This window comes from Ranitomeya imitator, chromosome 3 (assembly GCF_032444005.1).
Source record: "Ranitomeya imitator isolate aRanImi1 chromosome 3, aRanImi1.pri, whole genome shotgun sequence".
NCBI classification, from domain to species: domain Eukaryota; kingdom Metazoa; phylum Chordata; class Amphibia; order Anura; family Dendrobatidae; genus Ranitomeya; species Ranitomeya imitator.
In genome coordinates this window covers 352,773,589-352,797,146 of record NC_091284.1, presented here as the reverse complement: position 1 = coordinate 352,797,146, position 23,558 = coordinate 352,773,589, and the positions used below count along the sequence as shown (strand labels likewise).

General features: G+C 42.0%; 1 protein-coding gene across 3 annotated transcripts in view; it reads left to right on the top strand.

Moving 5' to 3' along the window:
* The window catches only part of KIAA0319L (KIAA0319 like), a 199,257-nt gene extending 176,118 nt beyond the window's left edge, over positions 1-23,139 (top strand). For all 3 annotated transcript variants that reach the window (XM_069756828.1, XM_069756827.1, XM_069756829.1), the window contains exons 18-22: positions 1,209-1,351; positions 8,097-8,219; positions 11,333-11,423; positions 14,790-14,884; positions 22,324-23,139. In XM_069756828.1, coding sequence (XP_069612929.1) covers positions 1,209-1,351; positions 8,097-8,219; positions 11,333-11,423; positions 14,790-14,884; positions 22,324-22,502 — 631 coding nt within the window. In that variant the 3' untranslated portion in view covers positions 22,503-23,139. The remainder of the gene's footprint in view (positions 1-1,208; positions 1,352-8,096; positions 8,220-11,332; positions 11,424-14,789; positions 14,885-22,323) is intronic.
* Positions 23,140-23,558: the final 419 nt, after the last annotated feature.

Sequence of the window (23,558 nt, the reverse complement as noted above, 5' to 3'; positions counted from 1 at the left end):
ACTGGAATCCAGCAACGTATCAAGTTTTTCCCCTCTGAGCATGCCCGGGAGGATTTTCATATCCGGGAAAAAGTCTCTCTCTCTCTCTCTCACACACAAACGACGCATCCGTCATTACACTCGATGCGTCACACACATTTTTCACTATTTTCATAACGTCCATCGATACGTCATTTTACTGGACGACAACGCACAGCAGAAAACGCAAGTGTGAAAGTAGCCTTACCCAGTCTATTTTGAGTGTTGGCGGTCTACGACAGAACTGACACCTACAGATCTGGGACTGCATCTGAATGATTTAAACAGAGACTTGGTAAACCCTATTTAAACTACATGGCAACTTAAAGAGAATCTGTCACCAGGATTTTGCTACCTAATCTGAGAGCAGCATAATGTAAAGACAGAGACCCTGATTCGAGTCATGTGTCACTTTCTGGGCTGCTTGCTGAAGTTTTGATAATTGGTAGCTTTCTGCTTATGCACAGTGAATACCCCTCTGCGCCAATGTCAGTGATAGTAAAAATCTTGTGCATGCGCGATGCCTCCCTAGGTCTGCACATGCGGGGTATTCCAATACTGTCATTTACTATCCCCGACGTTGGCAGAGAGTGGTGGGCAGGATTATAGGCGTGGGTACAGTGCATAGTCATTTTGGATTTACATACCCATGACTAGCCGGCGTGCGGCTGTGAATTCATCTGTGCTTACAGCAAGAAAACCAGAGAAGCTACAGCAATAAATGTTGGCTTTGACAAAGTTCAAAAAACGCATTGCTTTTTCTTCTTGAGTGCTGTCCAGGAGCATTTATATGTTTAAACATAAAACAAATACATTTTTTATTTTATATCAAGGTGTAGGAGCATCACACTTTTTCCCTCAACTAATGTTACAGATTCTGAAAGGCCTGCCCAAACCCTATTTCGGGATACTATTAGTTTCCTACTAAAAAAATCACATGGCAGATTCCCTTTAAAAGGCCAACCTACTCTTGAACATCTGAATTCTCCTAGGTGTTAACCTTCTGTATGGATTTGTATGCTCCAAAAACATTTTGTACATTTGTGCGCAATTTTTTTTCCAAACTATTGTAACTTTGTCCATTTTTCCCAAACGGTATAGTATAAGGAATTTCATAACTTCAATTACTTAGATTTTTGCCATTTTGATTTCTCATTTGGCATTACATTTTATACTGTCTTCACTTTCAGCACTAAAGTGGTTTTTTATGTCAAGAACCAACCTCCTCATTTAGTTATGAAAGGATACCAGGTTGCCTGTACGCTTCGCAATGAACTACGCAAACAGCAAAATGATTTCCTTATCTTTCGAGCTCTTGAGATTGATACATTCAGTAAGTGGACACTTCTCTCTCCCTTTTAATATTTAAAGTGTAATCTGAACTATTTTTGCTTCTTAGAAGTAGTGTATATATGAAACAGACCTTCAATCGGAAGATAGATATTAAGTTACACTTTAAAAAAACGTGCATAAAAGGCATACTGACTAATGGTAAACCAGCAAGGCCACAAGTCACACGTTTGGATGTCTGACGTATACACCTGGAGCCTTTCCCAGCACGTACATCAAATGCAGAGTTCAAGTGTGAGCTGCACAGGTCTTCCTCTGCATCCTTTTTTGGTTTTTTTTTTCTAAAAACTGCACATGTCATTCCAGAATAAATATTCTGATAGTTTTATGTCAACTGTTTTGGATGGATGTTTTCAAAATCAAGAACTCATCCTCTGTCATCTTGGATCTCCTTGGATCCAGCATGGTCTGTCCGGATGTCGACAGTACTGTTAAAGCCTGTGAGCGACCTCAGAAGTCAGGTGACTAAAGGAGCGCACCATCAGAGGTTTCTCTAATGATATGCTTCTGTCACCTAAAGCTGCAGACAGTCAGTGTTCAGCAGTTGTGTATGCATTTGGAAGGCACAGACCTCCGCCTGGGCTGGATCCTCGGGGGTGTGACACACTGTGACTATGCCTTAATTTCTCATTTTGAAAACATCGTTGCCATAGGTTGGGGTTCAGATTGCGTTAACGCAGCCCGTTCAACACATGCGTTAAATGGGCTGCGTTAACGCAAGTGCCGACTTGCTAGCGCAGATAGAGCTAGCTGATGCTCTATCTGCGCTAGCGGTGACGGACTCGCGTCCGAGGGTCCGTCGCTCAATGACGGCACATCAGTAGCGCACGCCCATTATGGCATGCGTTGGCGATGCACCCAAAATAGAGCTTAATGGCAGTGTTAACGGACTGCTAAAACGCAATCTGAACCCAGCCTTAATAAAAAAAAAAAATTATTATTTACTTTATGTGCAAAAAAATGGCCTGTAAAGTCATTTTTCATGTGGGTAAAGTATAATTGTTTTGTTTAACACATATGGTCACATTTAATCTCTATTTTAAAGTGTACATATGAAATGACTCTACATCAGCTGTATTAGTTACCTTGCCGTGATCCTTAATTACAGCTTGTGCTATAGCTTAGTACATTAATTGCAATAGTGTCGTCTTCAGAGCTAAACTCTCCCAGGATTTCTTACTAGTCTAATATCTGTTCTGTTAATTCTTTAGAGTGCATTCTTTGTAACAGAGAAACCACATAGAATTACTAAAACTTGGTCATCATGGATTATGGATGCACATTTTTTGCTTTTCACTGAATCTTAGATCTTATAAGCTATATTAGTGCCTCAGTCTTCCTCCTCTTTAAATTCACCTGTTTATCTCCTTCTCTTTCTTTAGTTGCTTTTTCTTCATCTACAATCTGTTTTTTTTGTTTGGCTGTTAATGGGATTTCCCCACCCCCATACCATTAAAAGCAACTCATTATTAATAGGGATGATAAGAATGTCATGTATTCTCATGTTACACGATGTCCTCTTCCGTTGCTCTTTTACCTGTAATTAGTAACTACATGTTTTGTGCTTTTATTATGAAACTATTAAAGTGCATTCTTTACATCAGGTACAGGAAAGTACTCCATCTGTATCATAGTAGATAAACTAAGCAATTTAGTTTGTGTCTGACAAAGGTCATCTTGACTTTTTTAATAATAACTAAAAAAAAAAGGTAAATTATGGTTTTGGATGTAAAAACCCTAAGGCTCATTACAAGACATGTATAGCAATTTACCAGTCAACTTGTGTATTGTGACAAAGTCACTGGCAAAGTGCTGGAGGGAGATACCTTTCACTGAGACTATTAGCTTCAGAGATTTGAAACCTAGATGCTTGCTCCAGTACACTATGTCATGAGAGGGGCCATTTTAAGGGCTGATTTTTTTTTTGTGAACAACCATAGAGCAGGTGGGAGGTTGTCCGCCTTATCTCCACCCCAGGGTGTGGTCTAGACTATATATATATATATATATATATATATATATATATATATATATATATATATATATATTTATATATATATATTTATATATGTACATACGTACGTACATACATATATACTATATACAGTGGGGCAAAAAAGTATTTAGTCAGTCAGCAATAGTGCAAGTTCCACCACTTAAGAAGATGAGATGCGTCTGTAATTTACATCATAGGTAGACCTCAACTATGGGAGACAAACTGAGAAAAAAAAATCCAGAAAATCACATTGTCTGTTTTTTTAACATTTTATTTGCATATTATGGTGGAAAATAAGTATTTGGTCAGAAACAAAATTTCATCTCAATACTTTGTAATATATCCTTTGTTGGCAATGACAGAGGTCAAACGTTTTCTGTAAGTCTTCACAAGGTTGCCACACACTGTTGTTGGTATGTTGGCCCATTCCTCCATTCAGATCTCCTCTAGAGCAGTGATGTTTTTGGCTTTTCGCTTGGCAACACGGACTTTCAACTCCCTCCAAAGGTTTTCTATAGGGTTGAGATCTGGAGACTGGCTAGGCCACTCCAGGACCTTGAAATGCTTCTTACGAAGCCACTCCTTCGTTGCCCTGGCAGTGTGCTTTGGATCATTGTCATGTTGAAAGACCCAGCCACGTTTCATCTTCAATGCCCTTGCTGATGGAAGGAGGTTTGCACTCAAAATCTCACGATACATGGCCCCATTCATTCTTTCATGTACCCGGATCAGTCGTCCTGGCCCTTTTGCAGAGAAACAGCCCCAAAGCATGATGTTTCCACCACCTTGCTTTACAGTAGGTATGGTGTTTGATGGATGCAACTCAGTATTCTTTTTCCTCCAAACACGACAAGTTGTGTTTCTACCAAACAGTTCCAGTTTGGTTTCATCAGACCATAGGACATTCTCCCAAAACTCCTCTGGCTCATCCAAATGCTCTCTAGCAAACTTCAGACGGGCCCGGACATGTACTGGCTTAAGCAGTGGGACACGTCTGGCACTGCAGGATCTGAGTCCATGGTGGCGTAGTGTGTTACTTATGGTAGGCCTTGTTACATTGGTCCCAGCTCTCTGCAGTTCATTCACTAGGTCCCCCCGCGTGGTTCTGGGATTTTTGCTCACCGTTCTTGTGATCATTCTGACCCCACGGGGTGGGATTTTGCGTGGAGCCCCAGATCGAGGGAGATTATCAGTGGTCTTGTATGTCTTCCATTTTCTAATTATTGCTCCCACTGTTGATTTCTTCACTCCAAGCTGGTTGGCTATTGCAGATTCAGTCTTCCCAGCCTGGTGCAGGGCTACAATTTTGTTTCTGGTGTCCTGTGACAGCTCTTTGGTCTTCACCATAGTGGAGTTTGGAGTCAGACTGTTTGAGGGTGTGCACAGGTGTCTTTTTATACTGATAACAAGTTTAAACAGGCGCCATTACTACAGGTAATGAGTGGAGGAAAGAGGAGACTCTAAAAGAAGAAGTTACAGGTCTGTGAGAGCCAGAAATCTTGATTGTTTGTTTCTGACCAAATACTTATTTTCCACCATAATATGCAAATAAAATGTAAAAAAAACACAGTGATTTTCTGGATTTTTTTTTCTCAGTTTGTCTCCCATAGTTGAGGTCTACCTATGATGTAAATTACAGACACCTCTCATCTTTTTAAGTGGTGGAACTTGCACTATTGCTGACTGACTAAATACTTTTTTGCCCCACTGTATGTATGTATGTATATATATATATATATATATATATATATATATATATATATATATATATATATATACTAGATGGTGGCCCGATTCTAACGCATCGGGTATTCTGGAACATGTATGGTGGCATATAGCACAGCCCATGCAGTAGATAACACAGCCCACGTAGTATACAGTCATGGCCAAAAGTATTGACACCCCTGCAATTCTGTCAGGTAATGCTCATTTTCTTCCTGAAAATGATTGAAAACACAAATTATTTGGTATTATTATCTTCATTTAATTTGTCTTAAATGAAAAAAACACAAAAAGAATTGTCCTAAAGCCAAATTGGATATAATTCCACACCAAACATAAAAAAGGGGGTGGACAAAAGTATTGGCACTGTTTGAAAAATCATGTGATGCTTCTCTAATTTGTGTAATTAACAACACCTGTAACTTACCTGTGGCACCTAACCGGTATTGGCAATAACTACATCACACTTGCAGCCAGTTGACATGGAATAAAGTTGACTCAACCTTCGTCCTGTGTCCTTGTGTGTACCACATTGAGCATGGAGAAAAGAAAGAAGACCAAAGAGTTTACAGGAGAAAAAAAGAGGCATTCAAAGAAAAGAACACGGTCCCTACAGTCAAACATGGCGGAGGTTCCCTGATATTTTGGGGTTGCTTTGCTGCCTCTGGCACTGGACTGCTTGACCGTGTGCATGGCATTATGAAGTCTGAAGACTACCAACAAATTTTTAATGCATAAAGAAAAGAGAGTTTTTGATCCAAATTAAAAAATGTATAATTCCAAAACAAATCAAGGTTGCTCAATAAATCCACATCTTACAGCTTTGTAAAGTTACAAACTGATTTTTATTAAACATCATTATTTTATTTACAACCATAACATTATCAATCCACAAATATGGTCCTATCAAACTGTAAAAAAGGGGAGCAAGCGGGCAACAATATCAAACCATGGAAAGCGATGGGCAGTACAAGGAGCGCATAAGGACATCCAGGTAAGACTATAGTTAAAGAAAAGCGTCCTCTATTATCCACAAAAGTGAATAGTGCATAGACAGCAGCAAATTTCAACTACCTGAGTGTCATAATACGCTACACAGAGCCCGGGCATGAAGGAAAGGAGACTAAGTTACAGCCAATAATATCCACATAGTAGCCACCCAAACACCAGTAAACCGTAACATGTTGCAAACACTATTTAAATAAAGACCATCTCCAAACCCACTTACCCATGCTGCTGACCACCCAATGCGCTGGTGCCCCGACGCGCGTTTCGCTGTTGCTTCTTCGGGAAGCAGTGCATAATGTGCCGCAAACGCCATTTTTAAAAGCCCCAACTTATCCATAAGCAGCCAATCAGCATTCCGGAACGAGGACGAGCCCCCATCAGCCGTGCTGATTGAGTGTGCATAGGCGGAGCCAGACGGATGGATGTCCTTATGCGCTCCTTTGCGCTCCAGTTTGTAACTTTACAAAGCTGTAAGATGTGGATTTATTGAGCAACCTTGATTTGTTTTGGAATTATACATTTTTTGATTTAGATCAAAAACTCTCTTTTCTTTATGCATTAAAAGCTATATCCTGGAGAGGATCCCTTGTCCCCCGTTGTAGGGGTTTTGGGAATATGTATTATATTTCTCATTGGTTCTGGTATGTTTTCATACCAACAAATTTTGCAGCATAATGTAGGGCCCAGTGTGAGAAAGCTGGTTCTCCCTCAGAGGTCATGGGTCTTCCAGCAGGACAATGACCCAAAACACACTTCAAAAAGTACTAGAAAATGGTTTGAGAGAAAGCACTGGAGACTTCTAAGGTGGCCAGCAATGATTCCAGACCTGAATCTCATAGAACACCTGTAGAGAGATATAAAAATGGCAATTTGGAGAAGGCACCCTTCAAATATCAGGGACCTAAAGCAGTTTGCCAAAGAAGAATGGTCTAAAATTCCAGCAGAGCATTGTAAGAAACTCATTGATGGTTACCGGAAGTGGTAGATCACCCTCCAGGCGGACGTGCTTCCACACAACTCCACCAGAGCTGCCCTATGGGAACTCTGCTCTTTCTCCTCTCCTCTACCTCTTTGGCATAAGTGAGGTTTTGATAAAGACCCTGGGGTCGAAACGTTACCCGAATTGAATAGTCCGCCACCCATTTACCTCCTAAAAAAGCACCTGGTGATGTTTATTGTTTGTGTTAATAAAGAAACTACACAGTTTGCTGAACTTTCAACCATTTGAGGGCGGCTGATTTTTCTTATACTTGGACTATTTTGTTCATGCCTGCACCAACCTAGTGACAGTGTGCACATCTTTTTCCTGGATTAACAAGGGAGGCTGGCAGGGCTAGTGTGAAAGATGGGTGGGTCAAACTAGCCACACACACCTCCCACCTATGGGAGTGGTTACAAGTATGTAATGTGACCAGGGTGTGGGTCACATGGTTGAGAGTGTTTGGACCTGAATGGTCTGTGCTGTAGGCCCTGGAAAAGCCTACGTGTTGGGAGTGCTGTCTCCCTGAATAGCACGTGGTGGGGCTTTGGACCTGATGGCCTGGGTGTTTGACGAGGGTCCTGAATATTACCCGGACAGGCCACGTGTGTGTAGAGCCTGGGATGGCCCTACGCTGAGAAAGACGCCGTCCTGTTGAGGACCTTGGACTGACGAGTAGTCAGCCTATGGAGCAGGAGCTCCTGGAAGGTAACCCTGGACAAGGGGATTGCAATATGCCTAAGAGAAGTTTATCCGCTACATGAACAGACTGGGGGTCATGACATGTTCGTGGATGTATTGAAATGAACTTTACGTTATGTGGTTTATGATGTTTAATAAACCAAACAGACTGATTTATAAGAGGAAACCATGCCTGAGTGCTTGAATCCTGTGCCAAGCGAGTGTCCCCGAAGACACGTAGTAGGCGAAACGCTACAACAGTTAAGAAAGCATGTGATTATTCTGGTATTGTATACCATATATTCGGTGATGTTTTATACATATATTATGTTTCCTCTTCAGCATGTCAGTTGAATTGTTCTATGCATGGTCACTGTAATTCCGTCACTAAGCGGTGTGTCTGTGACCCCTTTTGGATGGAAAACTTTATACGTCGTCAGTTTGGTGATGGCGAGAGCAACTGTGGTAAGTTTCTCCTTCTCCAGTTATACATATGTAAACTTTGCTAGAACTGAATATCATTGGTCACAATTTTGGGAAGATACTGAACATCTGCTTCCACTACTTAACACTGCTTCCATCCCAGCACTCTTAGGGCTCATTCAGACGTCAGTGATTTTTCAACAGTGTTTGTATGCCATAAACATTTTTTTAGCATACAAGCACAGATGAAAAATCACTGACATCTGAATGAGCCCTTAATTTTTCTCTCCCCTCCATGGTCCACAGTTATTACTAACTAGATGGAGGCCTGATGCTATCGCATCGGGAGCGCAGTAATGTCACGATGAGGGCAGGCATGCAGCACTGTTGTTGCCTAATGCATCCTTTGATAATCTAATGACGTTTGCATCAGGGGACTCATGTGCTTGACGCCTACTCTTATATGCATTGTTTTTGTCCCAGCGATGCTGTTGCTCTTCAAGAGTCTCATTTGCCCTTTGTTGTCTTCGACGTTGTGCCTTTGCTACTTTCCTTTCATTGTCATTGGCGTACTTTTTAGGAGGAGCCATGTTGGTGTTGATATTTGCTTTTTAAAAGGGTTTTCACACGAACAAAAGTTAATTTTAAAAATTGTCTGTGTCTGACCGTGTACCGAACATATGACATCTCCTGGGTAGGAAGACAATACTGACATTACAGCAGGAGATCGCAGAGGATACATTTTGTGAGGTAAAATATTTTTTAAAAACAGTCAGTGAAATATTTTACCTCACAAAATGAATCCACTGTGATCCCCTGCTGTAATGTCAGTATTGTCTTTTGCTTCCTCGCCTGCCCAGGAGATGTGGTATGCTCCGTACATGGTCAGACACAGTCAATTTTTTTTAAATGAACTTTCGTTCATGGGAAAACCCCTTTAATGTGATTGGCTTCCTCTGCCTTTAGACACGTGTCGCATTTGCCGCCGGGAACAGCCAAATGATTCACTGCACCTGCACGTAGCTTGCGCAGGCGCAGTAAATCAGGCCGCTGCCATCTTTGTGCAGACAGCGGCGGTCACATTAAAACTGCGCATGCGCTCCTCCTGTACAAAGATGGCGCCAGTGAGTGACATATTCAGCTGATCCCGGCGGCAGCGTGTTCGCGACGGTGTTCTGCTGGTGATACCGTTCAAGAGGCTGTGTGTGTGTGTGTGTGTGTGAATGTATGGTGCGTACGGCGTATAGAGTGTGTGTGTGGTGCGTGCGACGGTGTTCTGCTGGTGGTACTGCGCAATAGGCGGTCGGTGAACTTCCTCTGCTTGGAATTTTGGGATACGGTGACATCTGGACAGAACAGAAAATGAAAACATTACAAGGCAATTATATAAACAGATTTTCCTTCATTTCTGATGCCCCTTATACATTTCCTCAGTTGACCAACTTCTTGGCATTTCCTGTGTCCTACACCGGAAGCTCAAATAATAAACCATATAAATCGCAAATTGAAAAAAATGATTAATAAAATAAGTCTTAGAGGAATGAACATAATTTGAAACTCTATATAATATATGCCAGTACCATAAATATTAGTAAGGACCATAGTCCGTAGGGGACGCTCGCAAAATAATGGGGACAATTTCAGAGAACAAAATTGAGCCTACGTACCCCAAAAAGGTGTAAGACTTACTTCTTATAGAAAGTATACATTTTATTGAACATGTTTTAAAATTGTCATGCATCACAAAAAATTAATACAAAAAAAAACAGTAACCAGTATCAGGAAAATGGTAAAGACACAATATGTGACAGTGCACACAGGTAATTAACATTAATGGTAGTGCAGAGAATGCACAATAGTTCAGTACAAATCACTCTGAAATGCAAAATGCTAATTGCCAGGGAGGGAGCTGACAGACACACTGTAAATTCATCAGATGTGAGATCCGAGACATCTAGATAAGTAATTAATAGTAATAATCTAGTGTACCATTGTATAATGCAAGAATAAGACGCAAAAGATTTCACATGTTATGATGAAGGCGATTACATGTGTAACCAAGTAATAGCACTATACCTATGGGCGAATGCTGCTATGGAAAAGCCAGTAGCAATACAATGGAGTGCATAATTACCCAGCCATAAAGTGCAAACACCGCCTGTGTGCACTGATGAGCCCCAACGTGCATTTCGCATCGGCGTCCTCGGGGGACCTATGTGTTCTATGTGTGTGGTAATAAATATGTATATAAAAGGATCCCATATGTCCCAAGTGTAGCACATAAGCAAGGCTTCTGGTGGGTGCATGTGGGTGGAGTCTCTGCCACTATCTTTGTCCCATGGAAGCAATGCGCATCAGGAAGAATACTTCCGGAGACGTCAGTGACACACATTGCTCCATCTAGATGCCTTTGGCAATGGGAGCAGACAGGAGACGCAATGCGCATGCGCGCCCAGCGGGAATCGTGTGTCAGCAGCCAGGGTATTGTGTCTATCACGATGTCTGGCAAAGAAAGGGCCAGTAAAAGAAGGAGTAGAGAAACATGAATGAGGATGATCAACAGAGCATGCTCAAATATTAATGACATGATTGAATGAACATTGGCCAATCATATCTCCTTATGAATTCTATATGACAAACAATGACCGAATTTAGAATAATGACAGCATCTACAGTACTTGTGTTCACAATTTTGGAGATATAACGTACATATATGAAGGTATAACAATGTATGCACAACATATAATCGCGTGATGTCACAGCCAGGCATGCACTGGAAGCACACTCCCACAGACTTGATAAGTTGAAGGCGTGGGAATAGATTGCGTGATCCATATCATTCGTCAAAAAGACATTACTAAATAAAAAATGAATAAAGAAACAGAGAATTAAAAACAATTAAAAAGGAATTGGAAAGGGGGAGGGACAGAATACATGAAGCATTCCCTGTATCCTACCCTGGAAGCTCAAATAATAAACCATATAAATCGCAAATAGAGAAAAATGATTACTAAAATAAGTCTTAGAGGAATGAACAAACTTTTAAACTCAAGTTGTCTATTGGAAAATACAAATGGAAAGCCAAGATTACTCTAAAAATGCCAATAGAACAATGTTTTTAATACACAGTTCACATTGTCCGATTACCCCTACAGATTGGAGTGTGCTGTATGTGGTTATCACAAGCTTCCTTTGTGTGGTGGCTCTGGGACTGCTCGTCTGGTGCGCTATCTGTTGTTGTAGAAGGTGAGTGATGCTTCTATTTGCTAATTAGTTTTAATAAACTGTGTTTCTATGTATTAAATTGCTACAATTTGTAATTTATTTAATTAAACCCCTCTGTTCAATCTGGTTTACGGAGAGCTGTCTAAGTTGGAGAATGACAGTCATGTGTAATAGTATTTACCTAGTGAGACCTAAATCATTGAGTAAGACAGCCTTCATAATAAACAGTCCATTTATTTAACTGATTATTGACCAGCGACCATAATGTTGCCTTTGGGTACCAATTCCTTTTCTGTAATGTACGTTTTCATCAGGCTATTCTCTTGGGTGCTGCCAGTGCTCGCTAACCCCAATCCTGGAAGATTATACCCTTAGATGCCGCAGTCAGTTGTGACCAAGGCATCTGAGTTGTTTGCCAGAGGAAGGCGTCTCCATCTGTCATCTCATTGCCCACTTTGGAATCATGGGGTGCTAAAGACAGCCTAACAATTGCACTGGCTGTCGTTTTAGTGTTGCTCCATGAAATGTAAAATGCTGTGCAATATGCTACTGCCTTAAAAATTATTATTATTATTATAAATAGTTGAATGAACAGGTATAATACATTGCAACACAGAAGTGTTTTAGTGTATTTTATGAGTCAATACAAGTTAAAGTCCCCTAGTGTGGATGAAGGAAAAAAAAAATTAAAATATTTAGTATCGCCATGTCTGTAGTGACCTGATCTTTTAAAACTACATTTAGCCTACATAATGAATACCTAAATTGATATTTTTGCATGTTCGGCTTCTCAATGAAAGCAGAATAAAAAGATGTTTTCATTTTTTTTTAAACAACAAAAAAGTGTCTTTCTTGTGCAACAGCAGTAAATTAAAAAACGTTAGGTATTTGCATACTTGGAATGACCTGCGGAACCAAGATGACATTATACATGGTACATGTTTAAATTGGTGCGAAAATTGTAGCACAAAAACCAATGCCAGAATTGTTAAGTTTTACCGGTTCCCCTCCGGAAAAGTTAATTATATTTTAAAAGTGTCATATCCACCATGAAGGTGCCTTTTAAAAATATAACAAAAAAGAAAAGTTATGGCTATGCAACAATGAGGAAATGAAAAAGAAGAAGCTTGGTGTTTATGGTCCAAACAGACCTAGTTCTTAAAGGGTTAAGCAATGTTTCCAAAGATGTGAAGCCAACTTGTCCGCATTACTCTCTGGCCGGTGCAAAACCCCGTGCCTGATTCTGTTGGTGTCTCGTGTCTGACAATCATCAGATCCAGTCCTGTAGCTGGTATCATGGCTATGGAATATACAGGTAAATATGTGATAAAGGACTCGCCTAAAGACTTCTAGGCTAAATGTAGCTGGTGTTATCAGCACCGTGCATGCTGTGACTAACGTGACACTCGCATCACAGGTGTGTATTATACACCATTTTTACAATATACGATACGATACACTTCATTGATCCCGTGGGAAATTATGGTATCACAGCAGCACAACTTAAATCATAAAATCATAAAAAGAATTACATAATTGACATGACAGTGGAGTTGACAGAAGAACATTGTACATTATACATTAGAATAGGACATACACAACGAGTGAACTGAAATGTAGAGAAATAAGTAGACATTTACCATGATAATTTAACCCTAATGTTATTGTTGTACATTCCCATGGCAGTTGGCACAAACGATTTCCTATATTTTTCCTTCTTCCACCTCAGAAGTATTAGCCGGTTACTGAAGGTGCTCTTCTGTCTCATGAATAGCTCATATAGTGGATGTGCATTATTGTTCATAATTGCCATACACTTTCTCAGAGACTTTTCTCCACTACCTCCTCAAGAGAGTCCAGATTACAGCAGAACTTGCCTTCTTAATAATCGTATTCAGCTTATTAGCATCAGAGGCCCGCACACTACTACCCCAGCATGTGATTGCAAAAAAGATGGCACTTGCCACTACAGACTGGTAGAACATTTCTAACATTTTGTTACACACATTAAAAGACCTCAGTTTCCTTAGGAAATACAATCTGCTCATCCCCTTCTTGTAGTCAAACTCTGAGTGGCATCTCCAGTCCAGTTTGCTATCCAAATGGACCCCCAAATATTTGTAACTCTCCACCTGCTCTACCTCCTGACCAGCAATAGTGATCGGTAAGCATTCCATCTTTATCCTGCTATAGTTAGCCACCAACTCCTTAGTTTTCTTTTAACATTTAGTTATAGATAGTTACCATTGCACCAATCCACGAAATTCGACACCACCCTTCTGTATTCCTCATCCCCCTGATCTTCCCTGATGCATCCCACAACCACGGAGTCATCCGAAAATTTTTGAAGGTGGCAAAGATCAGATTTATACTGAAAGCCTGAAGTATACAGAGTGAAAAGAAAGGGCGCAAGCACCGTTCCCTGGGGGGCACCTACACTGCTCAATAATCTGCTTGACACAACTGCTCCCATCTGTACAAACTGTGGCCGATCTGATAGGTAGTCAGTTATCCAATTTCTCATCCCCTCCTCAACCTTCATATCAGTCATCTTTTTGTGTAGTAAAAGTGGCTGCAGGGAGTTAAATGCACTCGAGAAATCGAAGAACATCGCTCGCACCGTGGTTCCGTCAATCTCCAGAAATGAATGTACACTATGTAACAGAGAAAGAATAGCATCGTCCACCCCCAATCTATGTCGGTAAGCAAACTGAAGGGGATCAATAAAAGCATTGACCCTAGGTCTTAAGTGAGCAAGCACTAATCTTTCCAAGGCCTTCATAGCGTGAGATGTTAAGGCTACAGGACAATAGTCATTTAGAGTTGCAGGAGAAGAAGTCTTGGGTACCGGCACCAGACAGGAAGTTTTCCATAACACAGGTACCCTCTGTGTTTGTAGACTTCCATTAAATAGGAGTGTAAAGACAGTACACAGCTGGTCTGCACACACTTTAAGAACACGTGGACTGAGTCCATCAGGTCCTGCAGCTTTACCAATGTTAAGTGACTTAAACTGCCTCCTCACATCATTTTCGGAATGTATGCCTGGATGCTCCATTCGTTATCTATGGGGCCAACAGAAACAACCATGGGCTCTACTCACTGTACTAGGCTGTTTCCGTCAGCCCAATAGAGAATGAATGGAGCAACAGCGCACAAGCTATACTGCAGCGCCTTTCAAAGTCACTCTTCATGTGCAGGAATAACTCGAGACCCCTGTTCTAGTGATAGGTGAGGGGGGCCCAGTCATCAGACATCTGTTACCCATCCTGTGGATAGTTAATAATTTGACTTTGTCGGACATCTCCTTTACCACCTGCCATAGCATTTGTACAATTTTTTCTAACTAAAAAAAAATATTTAAAATGTTTTTTTTCATTCTTGAAGGAAAAAGGGAAAACCGAAACGGAAGAGTAGATATAAAATGCTGGACGCAACAGATGACCAAGAAAGTATGGAGCTGAAATCGAGCATAAAAACTGGTAATTATGCACATGGAGGATAATATATGTTTTGCATAAAGCTTTGGAGTTACTTTACACATGCTTAAGAAGACCTGTCACCAGAGCATAGTCCTTCTTGTTAATCCCTAAATACTTGGTGGCCACAAAGACATATAATCCTCTTATTGTCTAAATTAAGAAGAGAGGCTGGAGTGAATGATTACATTCTAATTCATAATATAGAACATAGTTATTTACATGTAAGATTGCTCCTTTGAGTACAGTCATTGGATGGTAAAATAACTGGTGGCATCCTTCAAGTTTCTGACTATGCTGCTAGGGTGCAGGACGCCGGCATCACACCAACACTCTGAGACCATGTGCGTACCGATTGGAGAGTCGCTTGTTTGCAGAATAGGAGTGCTCCATAAAAATGCTTTTTTGTTTGTTAACATTTGTTTGTGGTAAGCACTGTATATTGATAGGATTATTTGTCTTTGTGGCGGAAACTATAACCGTAATAGATTAAAAATTAAAAACAGGACCATTACCTGGTCAAATGCCCTCTTTAAGAAATTGTAAATGTGATCAGTTGCAGAAAATCCCAAATTCATCAATATTGTGAATGACTTTGAAAAGCCGCAACATTTTTGTGCAATGAGAAGTTGCACAAAAAATGTGCTACTTTTGGTGTTTTTACACCAGTTTTGCCAAGCTTCACCAAATTGGGTGGGACATGGCCGTGGTCCCACAACTTGTCTAATTCATGAAGAGCCATGGCATACTTTACACCACACGCCTCTCTCCAGTCGATGACTGGATTAATATTTGTGGCAAGATCCAAGGAGCGTATGCCGCTCCTCAGACGATCTTTATTCGTTAACAGGCGTGAGCCTCTTAATCAGGAGCATCTGACTCCAACACACCTCCTCATTAGGACCGCACACTGGTCCTAATTAGTGATGAGCGAATATACTCGTTACTCGAGATCTCTCAAGCACGCTCGGGGGTCCTCTGAGTATTTTTTAGTGCTCGGAGATTTAGCGTTTCTTGCCGCAGCTGATTGATTTACATCTCTTAGCCAGCATAAGTACAAGTATCATTCAGCTGCGGCGATGAAAACTAAATCTCCGAGCACTAAAAAATACTCTGAGAAATCTCGAGTAACGAGTATATTCGCTCATCACTAGTCCTAATGAATCAGGTCCATAGTTCTTATCTTTTCAGGAAGAGTTTTCAGCAAGACTCTACAAAGTGGCTCTGTTTGTGGTTGCCTGCAAGCTCTACATAGAATTTCCACTGACAAGTTTTGGCTATCTGGTCCCAGGGGAGCCCTGGCCTTTACCTTTTGACCCCTGTACAGGAATATGGACTTGGACAGGACCGTGGATCCAGTCTTCAGATTAGCCACTGGGCGATGGAGTAGGCTGGCAGTAAAGTTGGTACTGATAGGGGGGGGACACCATTGTCAGTCAGAAGAATAATCAGTAAATAGGCTGAGGTCAGAAAAAAAATAAACACATGAGCTACAATAGCAGAGATCACATGTGGACCAGATAAACATAGACATATAACTGTCAGCCAGAGACTGCCTACTTGGGATCAGTTATGGAGGGTCCTTGTCCATGGCTACCATCAGAGAGCCAATTACATCAGATAACCAGGTCACTGCAGCCAAACAAAAGTAGTTAGGAGGGACAACCAGTCCCAGTAAACATCTACACCCTGCTGTCATTACATTGTGATAGGTAAGAAAAAAAAGTTACAATTTTTTTTTTTTAACCCCTTCAAGACCCAGCCTATTTTGACCTTAAAGACCTTGCCGTTTTTTGCAATTCTGACCAGTGTCCCTTTATGAGGTAATAACTCAGGAACGCTTCAACGGATCCTAGCGGTTCTGAGATTGTTTTTTCGTGACATATTGGGCTTCATGTTAGTGGTAAATTTAGGTCAATAAATTCTGCATTTATTTGTGATAAACACGGAAATTTGGCGAAAATTTTGAAAATTTCGCAATTTTCACATTTTGAATTTTTATTCTGTTAAACCAGAGAGATATGTGACACAAAATAGTTAATAAATAACATTTCCCACATGTTTGCTTTACATCAGCACAATTTTGGAAACAAAATTTTTTTTTGTTAGGAAGTTATAAGGGTTAAAATTTGACCAGCGATTTGTCATTTTTACAACGAAATTTACAAAACCATTTTTTTTAGGGACCACCTCACATTTGAAGTCAGTTTGAGGGGTCTATATGGCTGAAAATACCCAAAAGTGACACCATTCTAAAAACTGCACCCCTCAAGGTACTCAAAACCACATTCAAGAAGTTTATTAACCCTTCAGGTGCTTCACAGCAGCAGAAGCAACATGGAAGGAAAAAATGAACATTTAACTTTTTAGTCACAAAAATTATCTTTTAGCAACAATTTTTTTATTTTCCCAATGGTAAAAGGAGAAACTGAACCACGAAAGTTGTTGTCCAATTTGTCCTGAGTACGCTGATACCTCATATGTGGGGGTAAACCACTGTTTGGGCGCACGGCAGGGCTTGGAAGGGAAGGAGCGCCATTTGACTTTTTGAATCAAAAATTGGCTCCACTCTTTAGCGGACACCATGTCACGTTTGGAGAGCCCCCGTGTGCCTAAAAATTGGAGCTCCCCCACAAGTGACCCCATTTTGGAAACTAGACGCCCCAAGGAACTTATCTAGATGCATAGTGAGCACTTTGAACCCCCAGGTGCTTCACAAATTGATCCGTAAAAATGAAAAAGTACTTTTTTTTCACAAAAAAATTCTTTTAGCCTCAATTTTTTCATTTTCACATGGGCAACAGGATAAAATGGATCCTAAAATGTATTGGGCAATTTCTCCTGAGTACACCAATACCTCACATGTGGGGGTAAACCACTGTTTGGGCACATGGTAAGGCTCGGAAGGGAAGGAGCGCCATTTGACTTTTTGAATGAAAAATTATTTCCATCGTTAGCGGACACCATGTCGCGTTTGGATAGCTCCTGTGTGCCTAAACATTGGCGCTCCCCCACAAGTGACCCCATTTTGGAAACTAGACCCCCCAAGGAACTTATTTAGATGCCTAGTGAGCACTTTAAACCCTCAGGTGCTTCACAAATTGATCTGTAAAAATGAAAAAGTACTTTTTTTTCACAAAAAAATTATTTTCGCCTCAATTTTTTCATTTTCACATGGGCAGTAGGATAAAATGGATCATAAAATTTGTTGGGCAATTTCTCCCGAGTACACCGATACCTCATATGTGGGGGTAAACCACTGTTTGGGCACACGGCAGGGCTCGGAAGGGAAGGCGCGCCATTTGACTTTTTGAATGGAAAATTAGCTCCAATTGTTAGCGGACACCATGTCGCGTTTGGAGAGCCCCCTGTGTGCCTAAACATTGGAGCTCCCCCACAAGTGACCCCATTTTGGAAACTAGACCCCCCAAGGAACTTATCTAGATGCATATTGAGCACTTTAAACCCCCAGGTGCTTCACAGAAGTTTATAACGCAGAGCCATGAAAATAAAAAATAATTTTTCTTTCCTCAAAAATGATTTTTTAGCCTGGAATTTCCTATTTTGCCAAGGATAATGGGAGAAATTGGACCCCAAATATTGTTGTCCAGTTTGTCCTGAGTACGCTGATACCCCATATATGGGGGTAAACCACTGTTTGGGCGCACGGCAGGGCTCGGAAGGGATGGCACGCCATTTGGCTTTTTAAATGGAAAATTAGCTCCAATCATTAGCGGACACCATGTCACGTTTGGAGAGCCCCTGTGTGCCTAAACATTGGAGATCCCCCAGAAATGACACCATTTTGGAAACTAGACCCCCAAAGGAACTAATCTAGATGTGTGGTGAGGACTTTGAACCCCCAAGTGCTTCACAGAAGTTTATAACGCAGAGCCATGAAAAAAAAAAAAAATTATTTTCTCAAAAATGATCTTTTAGCCTGCAATTTTTTATTTTCCCAAGGGTAACAGGAGAAATTTGACCCCAAAAGTTGTTGTCCAGTTTCTCCTGAGTACGCTGATACCCCATATGTGGGGGTAAATCACTGTTTGGGCACATGCCGGGGCTCGGAAGTGAAGTAGTGACGTTTTGAAATGCAGGGCGTCACGTTGCGTTTGCAGAGCCCCTGATGTGGCTTAACAGTAGAAACCCCCCACAAGTGACCCCATTTTGGAAACTAGACCCCCAAAGGAACTTATCTAGATGTGTGGTGAGCACTTTGAACCCCCAAGTGCTTCATAGAAGTTTATAATGCAGAGCCGTGAAAATAATAAATACGTTTTCTTTCCTCAAAAATAATTATTTAGCCCAGAATTTTTTAATTTTCCCAAGGGTAACAGGAGAAATTTGACCCCAATATTTGTTGTCCAGTTTCTCCTGAGTACGGTGATACCCCATATGTGGGGGTAAACTACTGTTTGGGCACATGCCGGGGCTTGGAATTGAAGTAGTGACGTTTTGAAATGCAGACTTTGATGGAATGCTCTGCGGGCGTCACGTTGCGTTTGCAGAGCCCCTGATGTGCCTAAACAGTAGAAACCCCCCACAAGTGACCCCATTTTGGAAACTAGACCCTGAAAGGAACTTATCTAGATGTGTGGTGAGCACTTTGAACCCCCAAGTGCTTCATAGAAGTTTATAATGCAGAGCCGTGAAAATAATAAATACGTTTTCTTTCCTCAAAAATAATTATTTAGCCCAGAATTTTTTATTTTCCCAAGGGTTACAGGAGAAATTGGACCCCAAAAGTTGTTGTCCAGTTTCTCCTGAGTACGCTGATACCCCATATGTGGGGGTAAACCACTGTTTGGGCACACGTCGGGGCTCAGAAGGGAAGTAGTGACTTTTGAAATGCAGACTTTGATGGAATGGTCTGCGGGTGTCACGTTGCGTTTGCAGAGCCCCTGGTGTGCCTAAACAGTAGAGACCCCCCACAAGTGACCCCATTTTAGAAACTAGACCCCCCAAGGAACTTATCTAGATATGTGGTGAGCACTTTGAACCCCCAAGTGCTTCACAGACGTTTACAACGCAGAGCCGTGAAAATAAAAAATCATTTTTCTTTCCTCAAAAATTATGTTTTAGCAAGCATTTTTTTAGATTCACAAGGGTAACAGGAGAAATTGGACCCCAGTAATTGTTGCGCAGTTTGTCCTGAGTATGCTGGTACCCCATATGTGGGGGTAAACCACTGTTTGGGCACACGTCAGGGCTCGGAAGTGAGGGAGCACCATTTGACTTTTTGAATACGAGATTGGCTGGAATCAATGGTGGCGCCATGTTGCGTTTGGAGACCCCTGATGTGCCTAAACAGTGGTAACCCCTCAATTCTAACTCCAACACTAACCCCAACACACCCCTAACCCTAATCCCAACTGTAGCCATAATCCTAATCACAACCCTAACCCCAACACACCCCTAACCACAACACTAACCCCAACACACCCCTAACCCTAACCACAACCCTAATTCCAACCCTAACCCTAAGGCTATGTGCCCACGTTGCGGATTCGTGTGAGATATTTCCGCACCATTTTTGAAAAATCTGCGGGTAAAAGGCACTGTGTTTTACCTGCGGATTTTCCGCGGATTTCCAGTGTTTTTTGTGCGGATTTCACCTGCGGATTCCTATTGAGGAACAGGTGTAAAACGCTGCGGAATCCGCACAAAGAATTGACATGCTGCGGAAAATACAACGCAGCGTTCCCGCGCGGTATTTTCCGCACCATGGGCACAGCGGATTTGGTTTTTCATATGTTTACATGGTACTGTAAACCTGATGGAACACTGCTGCGAATCCGCAGCCAAATCCGCACCGTGTGCACATAGCCTAATTCTAAAGGTATGTGCACACGCTGCGGATCCGCAGCAGTTTCCCATGAGTGTACAGTTCAATGTAAACCTATGGGAAACAAAAATCGCTGTACACATGCTGCGGAAAAACTGCACGGAAACGCAGCGGTTTACATTCCGCAGCATGTCACTTCTTTGTGCGGATTCCGCAGCGGTTTTACAACTGCTCCAATAGAAAATCGCAATTGTAAAACCGCAGTGAAATGCGCAGAAAAAAAACGCGGTAAATCCGCCATAAATCCGCAGCGGTTTAGCACTGCGGATTTATCAAATCCGCAGCGGAAAAATCCGCAGAGGACCAGAATACGTGTGCACATTCCTAACCCTAGCCCTAACCCTAGCCCTAACCCTAGCCCTAGCCCTAACCCTACCCCTAACCCTAACCCTACCCCTAACCCTACCTCTAACCCTAGCCCTAACCTTAACCCTAACCCTACCCCTAACCCTAACCCTACCCCTAACCCTAACCCTATTCTAACATTAGTGGAAAAAAAAAAATTTCTTTATTTTTTTTATTGTCCCTACCTATGGGGGTGACAAAGGGGGGGGGGGTCATTTATTATTTTTTTTATTTTGATCACTGAGATAGATTATATCTCAGTGATCAAAATGCACTTTGGAACGAATCTGCCGGCCGGCAGATTCGGCGGGCGCACTGCGCATGCGCCCGCCATTTTGGAAGATGGCGGCGCCCGGGAGAAGACGGACGGGACCACGGCTGGATCGGTAAGTATGATAGGGTGGGGGGGGACCACGGGGGGGGGGATCGGAGCACGGGGGGGGAATCGGAGCGCGGGAGGGGTGGAACGGAGCGCGGGGGGCGTGGAACGGAGCACGGGGGGGCTGGAATGGAGCACGGGGGGGTGGATCGGAGTGCAGGGGGGGTGATTGGAGCACGGGGGGGTGATTGGAGCACGGGGGGAGCGGACACGAGCACGGGGGGGAGCGGAGCACTGGACGGAGGGGAGCCGGAGCAGTGTACCGGCCAGATCGGGGGGGTGGGGGGGCGATCGGAGGGGTGGGGTGGGGGCACACTAGTATTTCCAGCCATGGCCGATGATATTTCAGCATCGGCCATGGCTGGATTGTAATATTTCACCCGTTATAATAGGTGAAATATTACAAATCGCTCTGATTGGCAGTTTCACTTTCAACAGCCAATCAGAGCGATCGTAGCCACGAGGGGGTGAAGCCACCCCCCCCTGGGCTAAACTACCACTCCCCCTGTCCCTGCAGATCGGGTGAAATGGGAGTTAACCCTTTCACCCGATCTGCAGGGACGCGATCTTTCCATGACGCCGCATAGGCGTCATGGGTCGGAATGGCACCGACTTTCATGACGCCTACGTGGCGTCAAAGGTCGGGAAGGGGTTAAAGTACATTGAACAACCTGATTTACAGGAACTCTGTCAGCACAGAATGACTTTTCCAACCAAGTATAGGCGATCGGTGCCTCACAGCAAGCTAATCATTTCAGTGCAGCTTCCCATCTACTAAATAGACAAGTGAATCAGGCCTTAGAGTATTTCATGATTATCCTTTTATGCAATATGGCAATATTTTTTAATATTTTCTTATTTTTTCATTAGGTGTAAAATTGAAACCTGCAGTCCAAAATACAAGTTTGATGCATTCAGAATCGGAGCTGGACAGCGATGACAATGCTTACACCTGGTCTGACCGCGAGAAAGGCAAACTCCTCAGACATCAGAACGGCTCCTTGCGTAATGGACAAGCCTCTCACAAAAACCAAAGAGAGGAGTTATAGTGTAGAGGCTACACACTGGAATTCATTTCATTTTTCACAGGATAGTGCAAGTTGTCCCACTGTCCTCTCCACCACTGCTGGTTTCCTCTGTGGACAAAGCTGCTACCCTGAACTGCTTTTCAAGGAGTGGATATTTTGGTAGAAATATCAACTCCCCTTTGCTCTTAGAGCACTGAGGCTCTGGACATACTTGAAGTGGATTTTTTCATTGGGATATACTACTGGATTTATGCTAATAGATTTTTTAATTAAGTAATTTAATTTTTTTTCTGCACAGTTTCTTGGGTTAACAACCCCCAAGAGTGAGCCACACTGTTAAACGTAATTAAGTATAAATGCACTACTGTGCCACATCCTCACTGGCAATGAAGGATAAAATGTGAATCACACTGGGCATATTCTACAGCCCAACCTCTCTCCTTTTTCTTACAGTCTAAAACAATGAAGCATCAGGCTTGTTCATTTTGTAACACTTACTTTTCTAGAAAAGTTCTTTTGCCTTTTGTGTTGTCACTGTTCTGAGCCATCAGTGAATCTGAAGGAAATAAGCTGGCAAACTGGCTGGCTTTAATAAGAGAAGGTAACTTATAACACTGGATGGTCTACAATAAAGACAAACTATGGGTCGCTTCCTTTATTTCTGTTTTAAGAATTTACTAAAGTGCAAACATGTTCTGACGCTGAAGCAGTCATCAACTGATACATGCATTGTAAAAAAAAATAGATGGAAGCTGCTTTAAGTACAGTGCCTTTAAAAAGTATTCATTCCCTTTGAAATTTTCCCCATATTTCTATGTTGCACCCACAAACCTAAATCCATTAAATATAGATCTGAATCAATACTTTGTAGAACCACTTTTCTAAAATTGTTGTCCATTCTTCTTTGCAAACTAGCTCTAGCTCAGTGAGATATGATGGAGAGCATCTGTGAACAGCAGTTGTCAAGTCTTGCCACAGATTCTCAATGGGATTTAGATCTGGACTGTGACTGGGCCATTCAAAAATATGATTATGCTTTACTCTGACTCCGATGACAGCACGACGAGAGAGGGGATC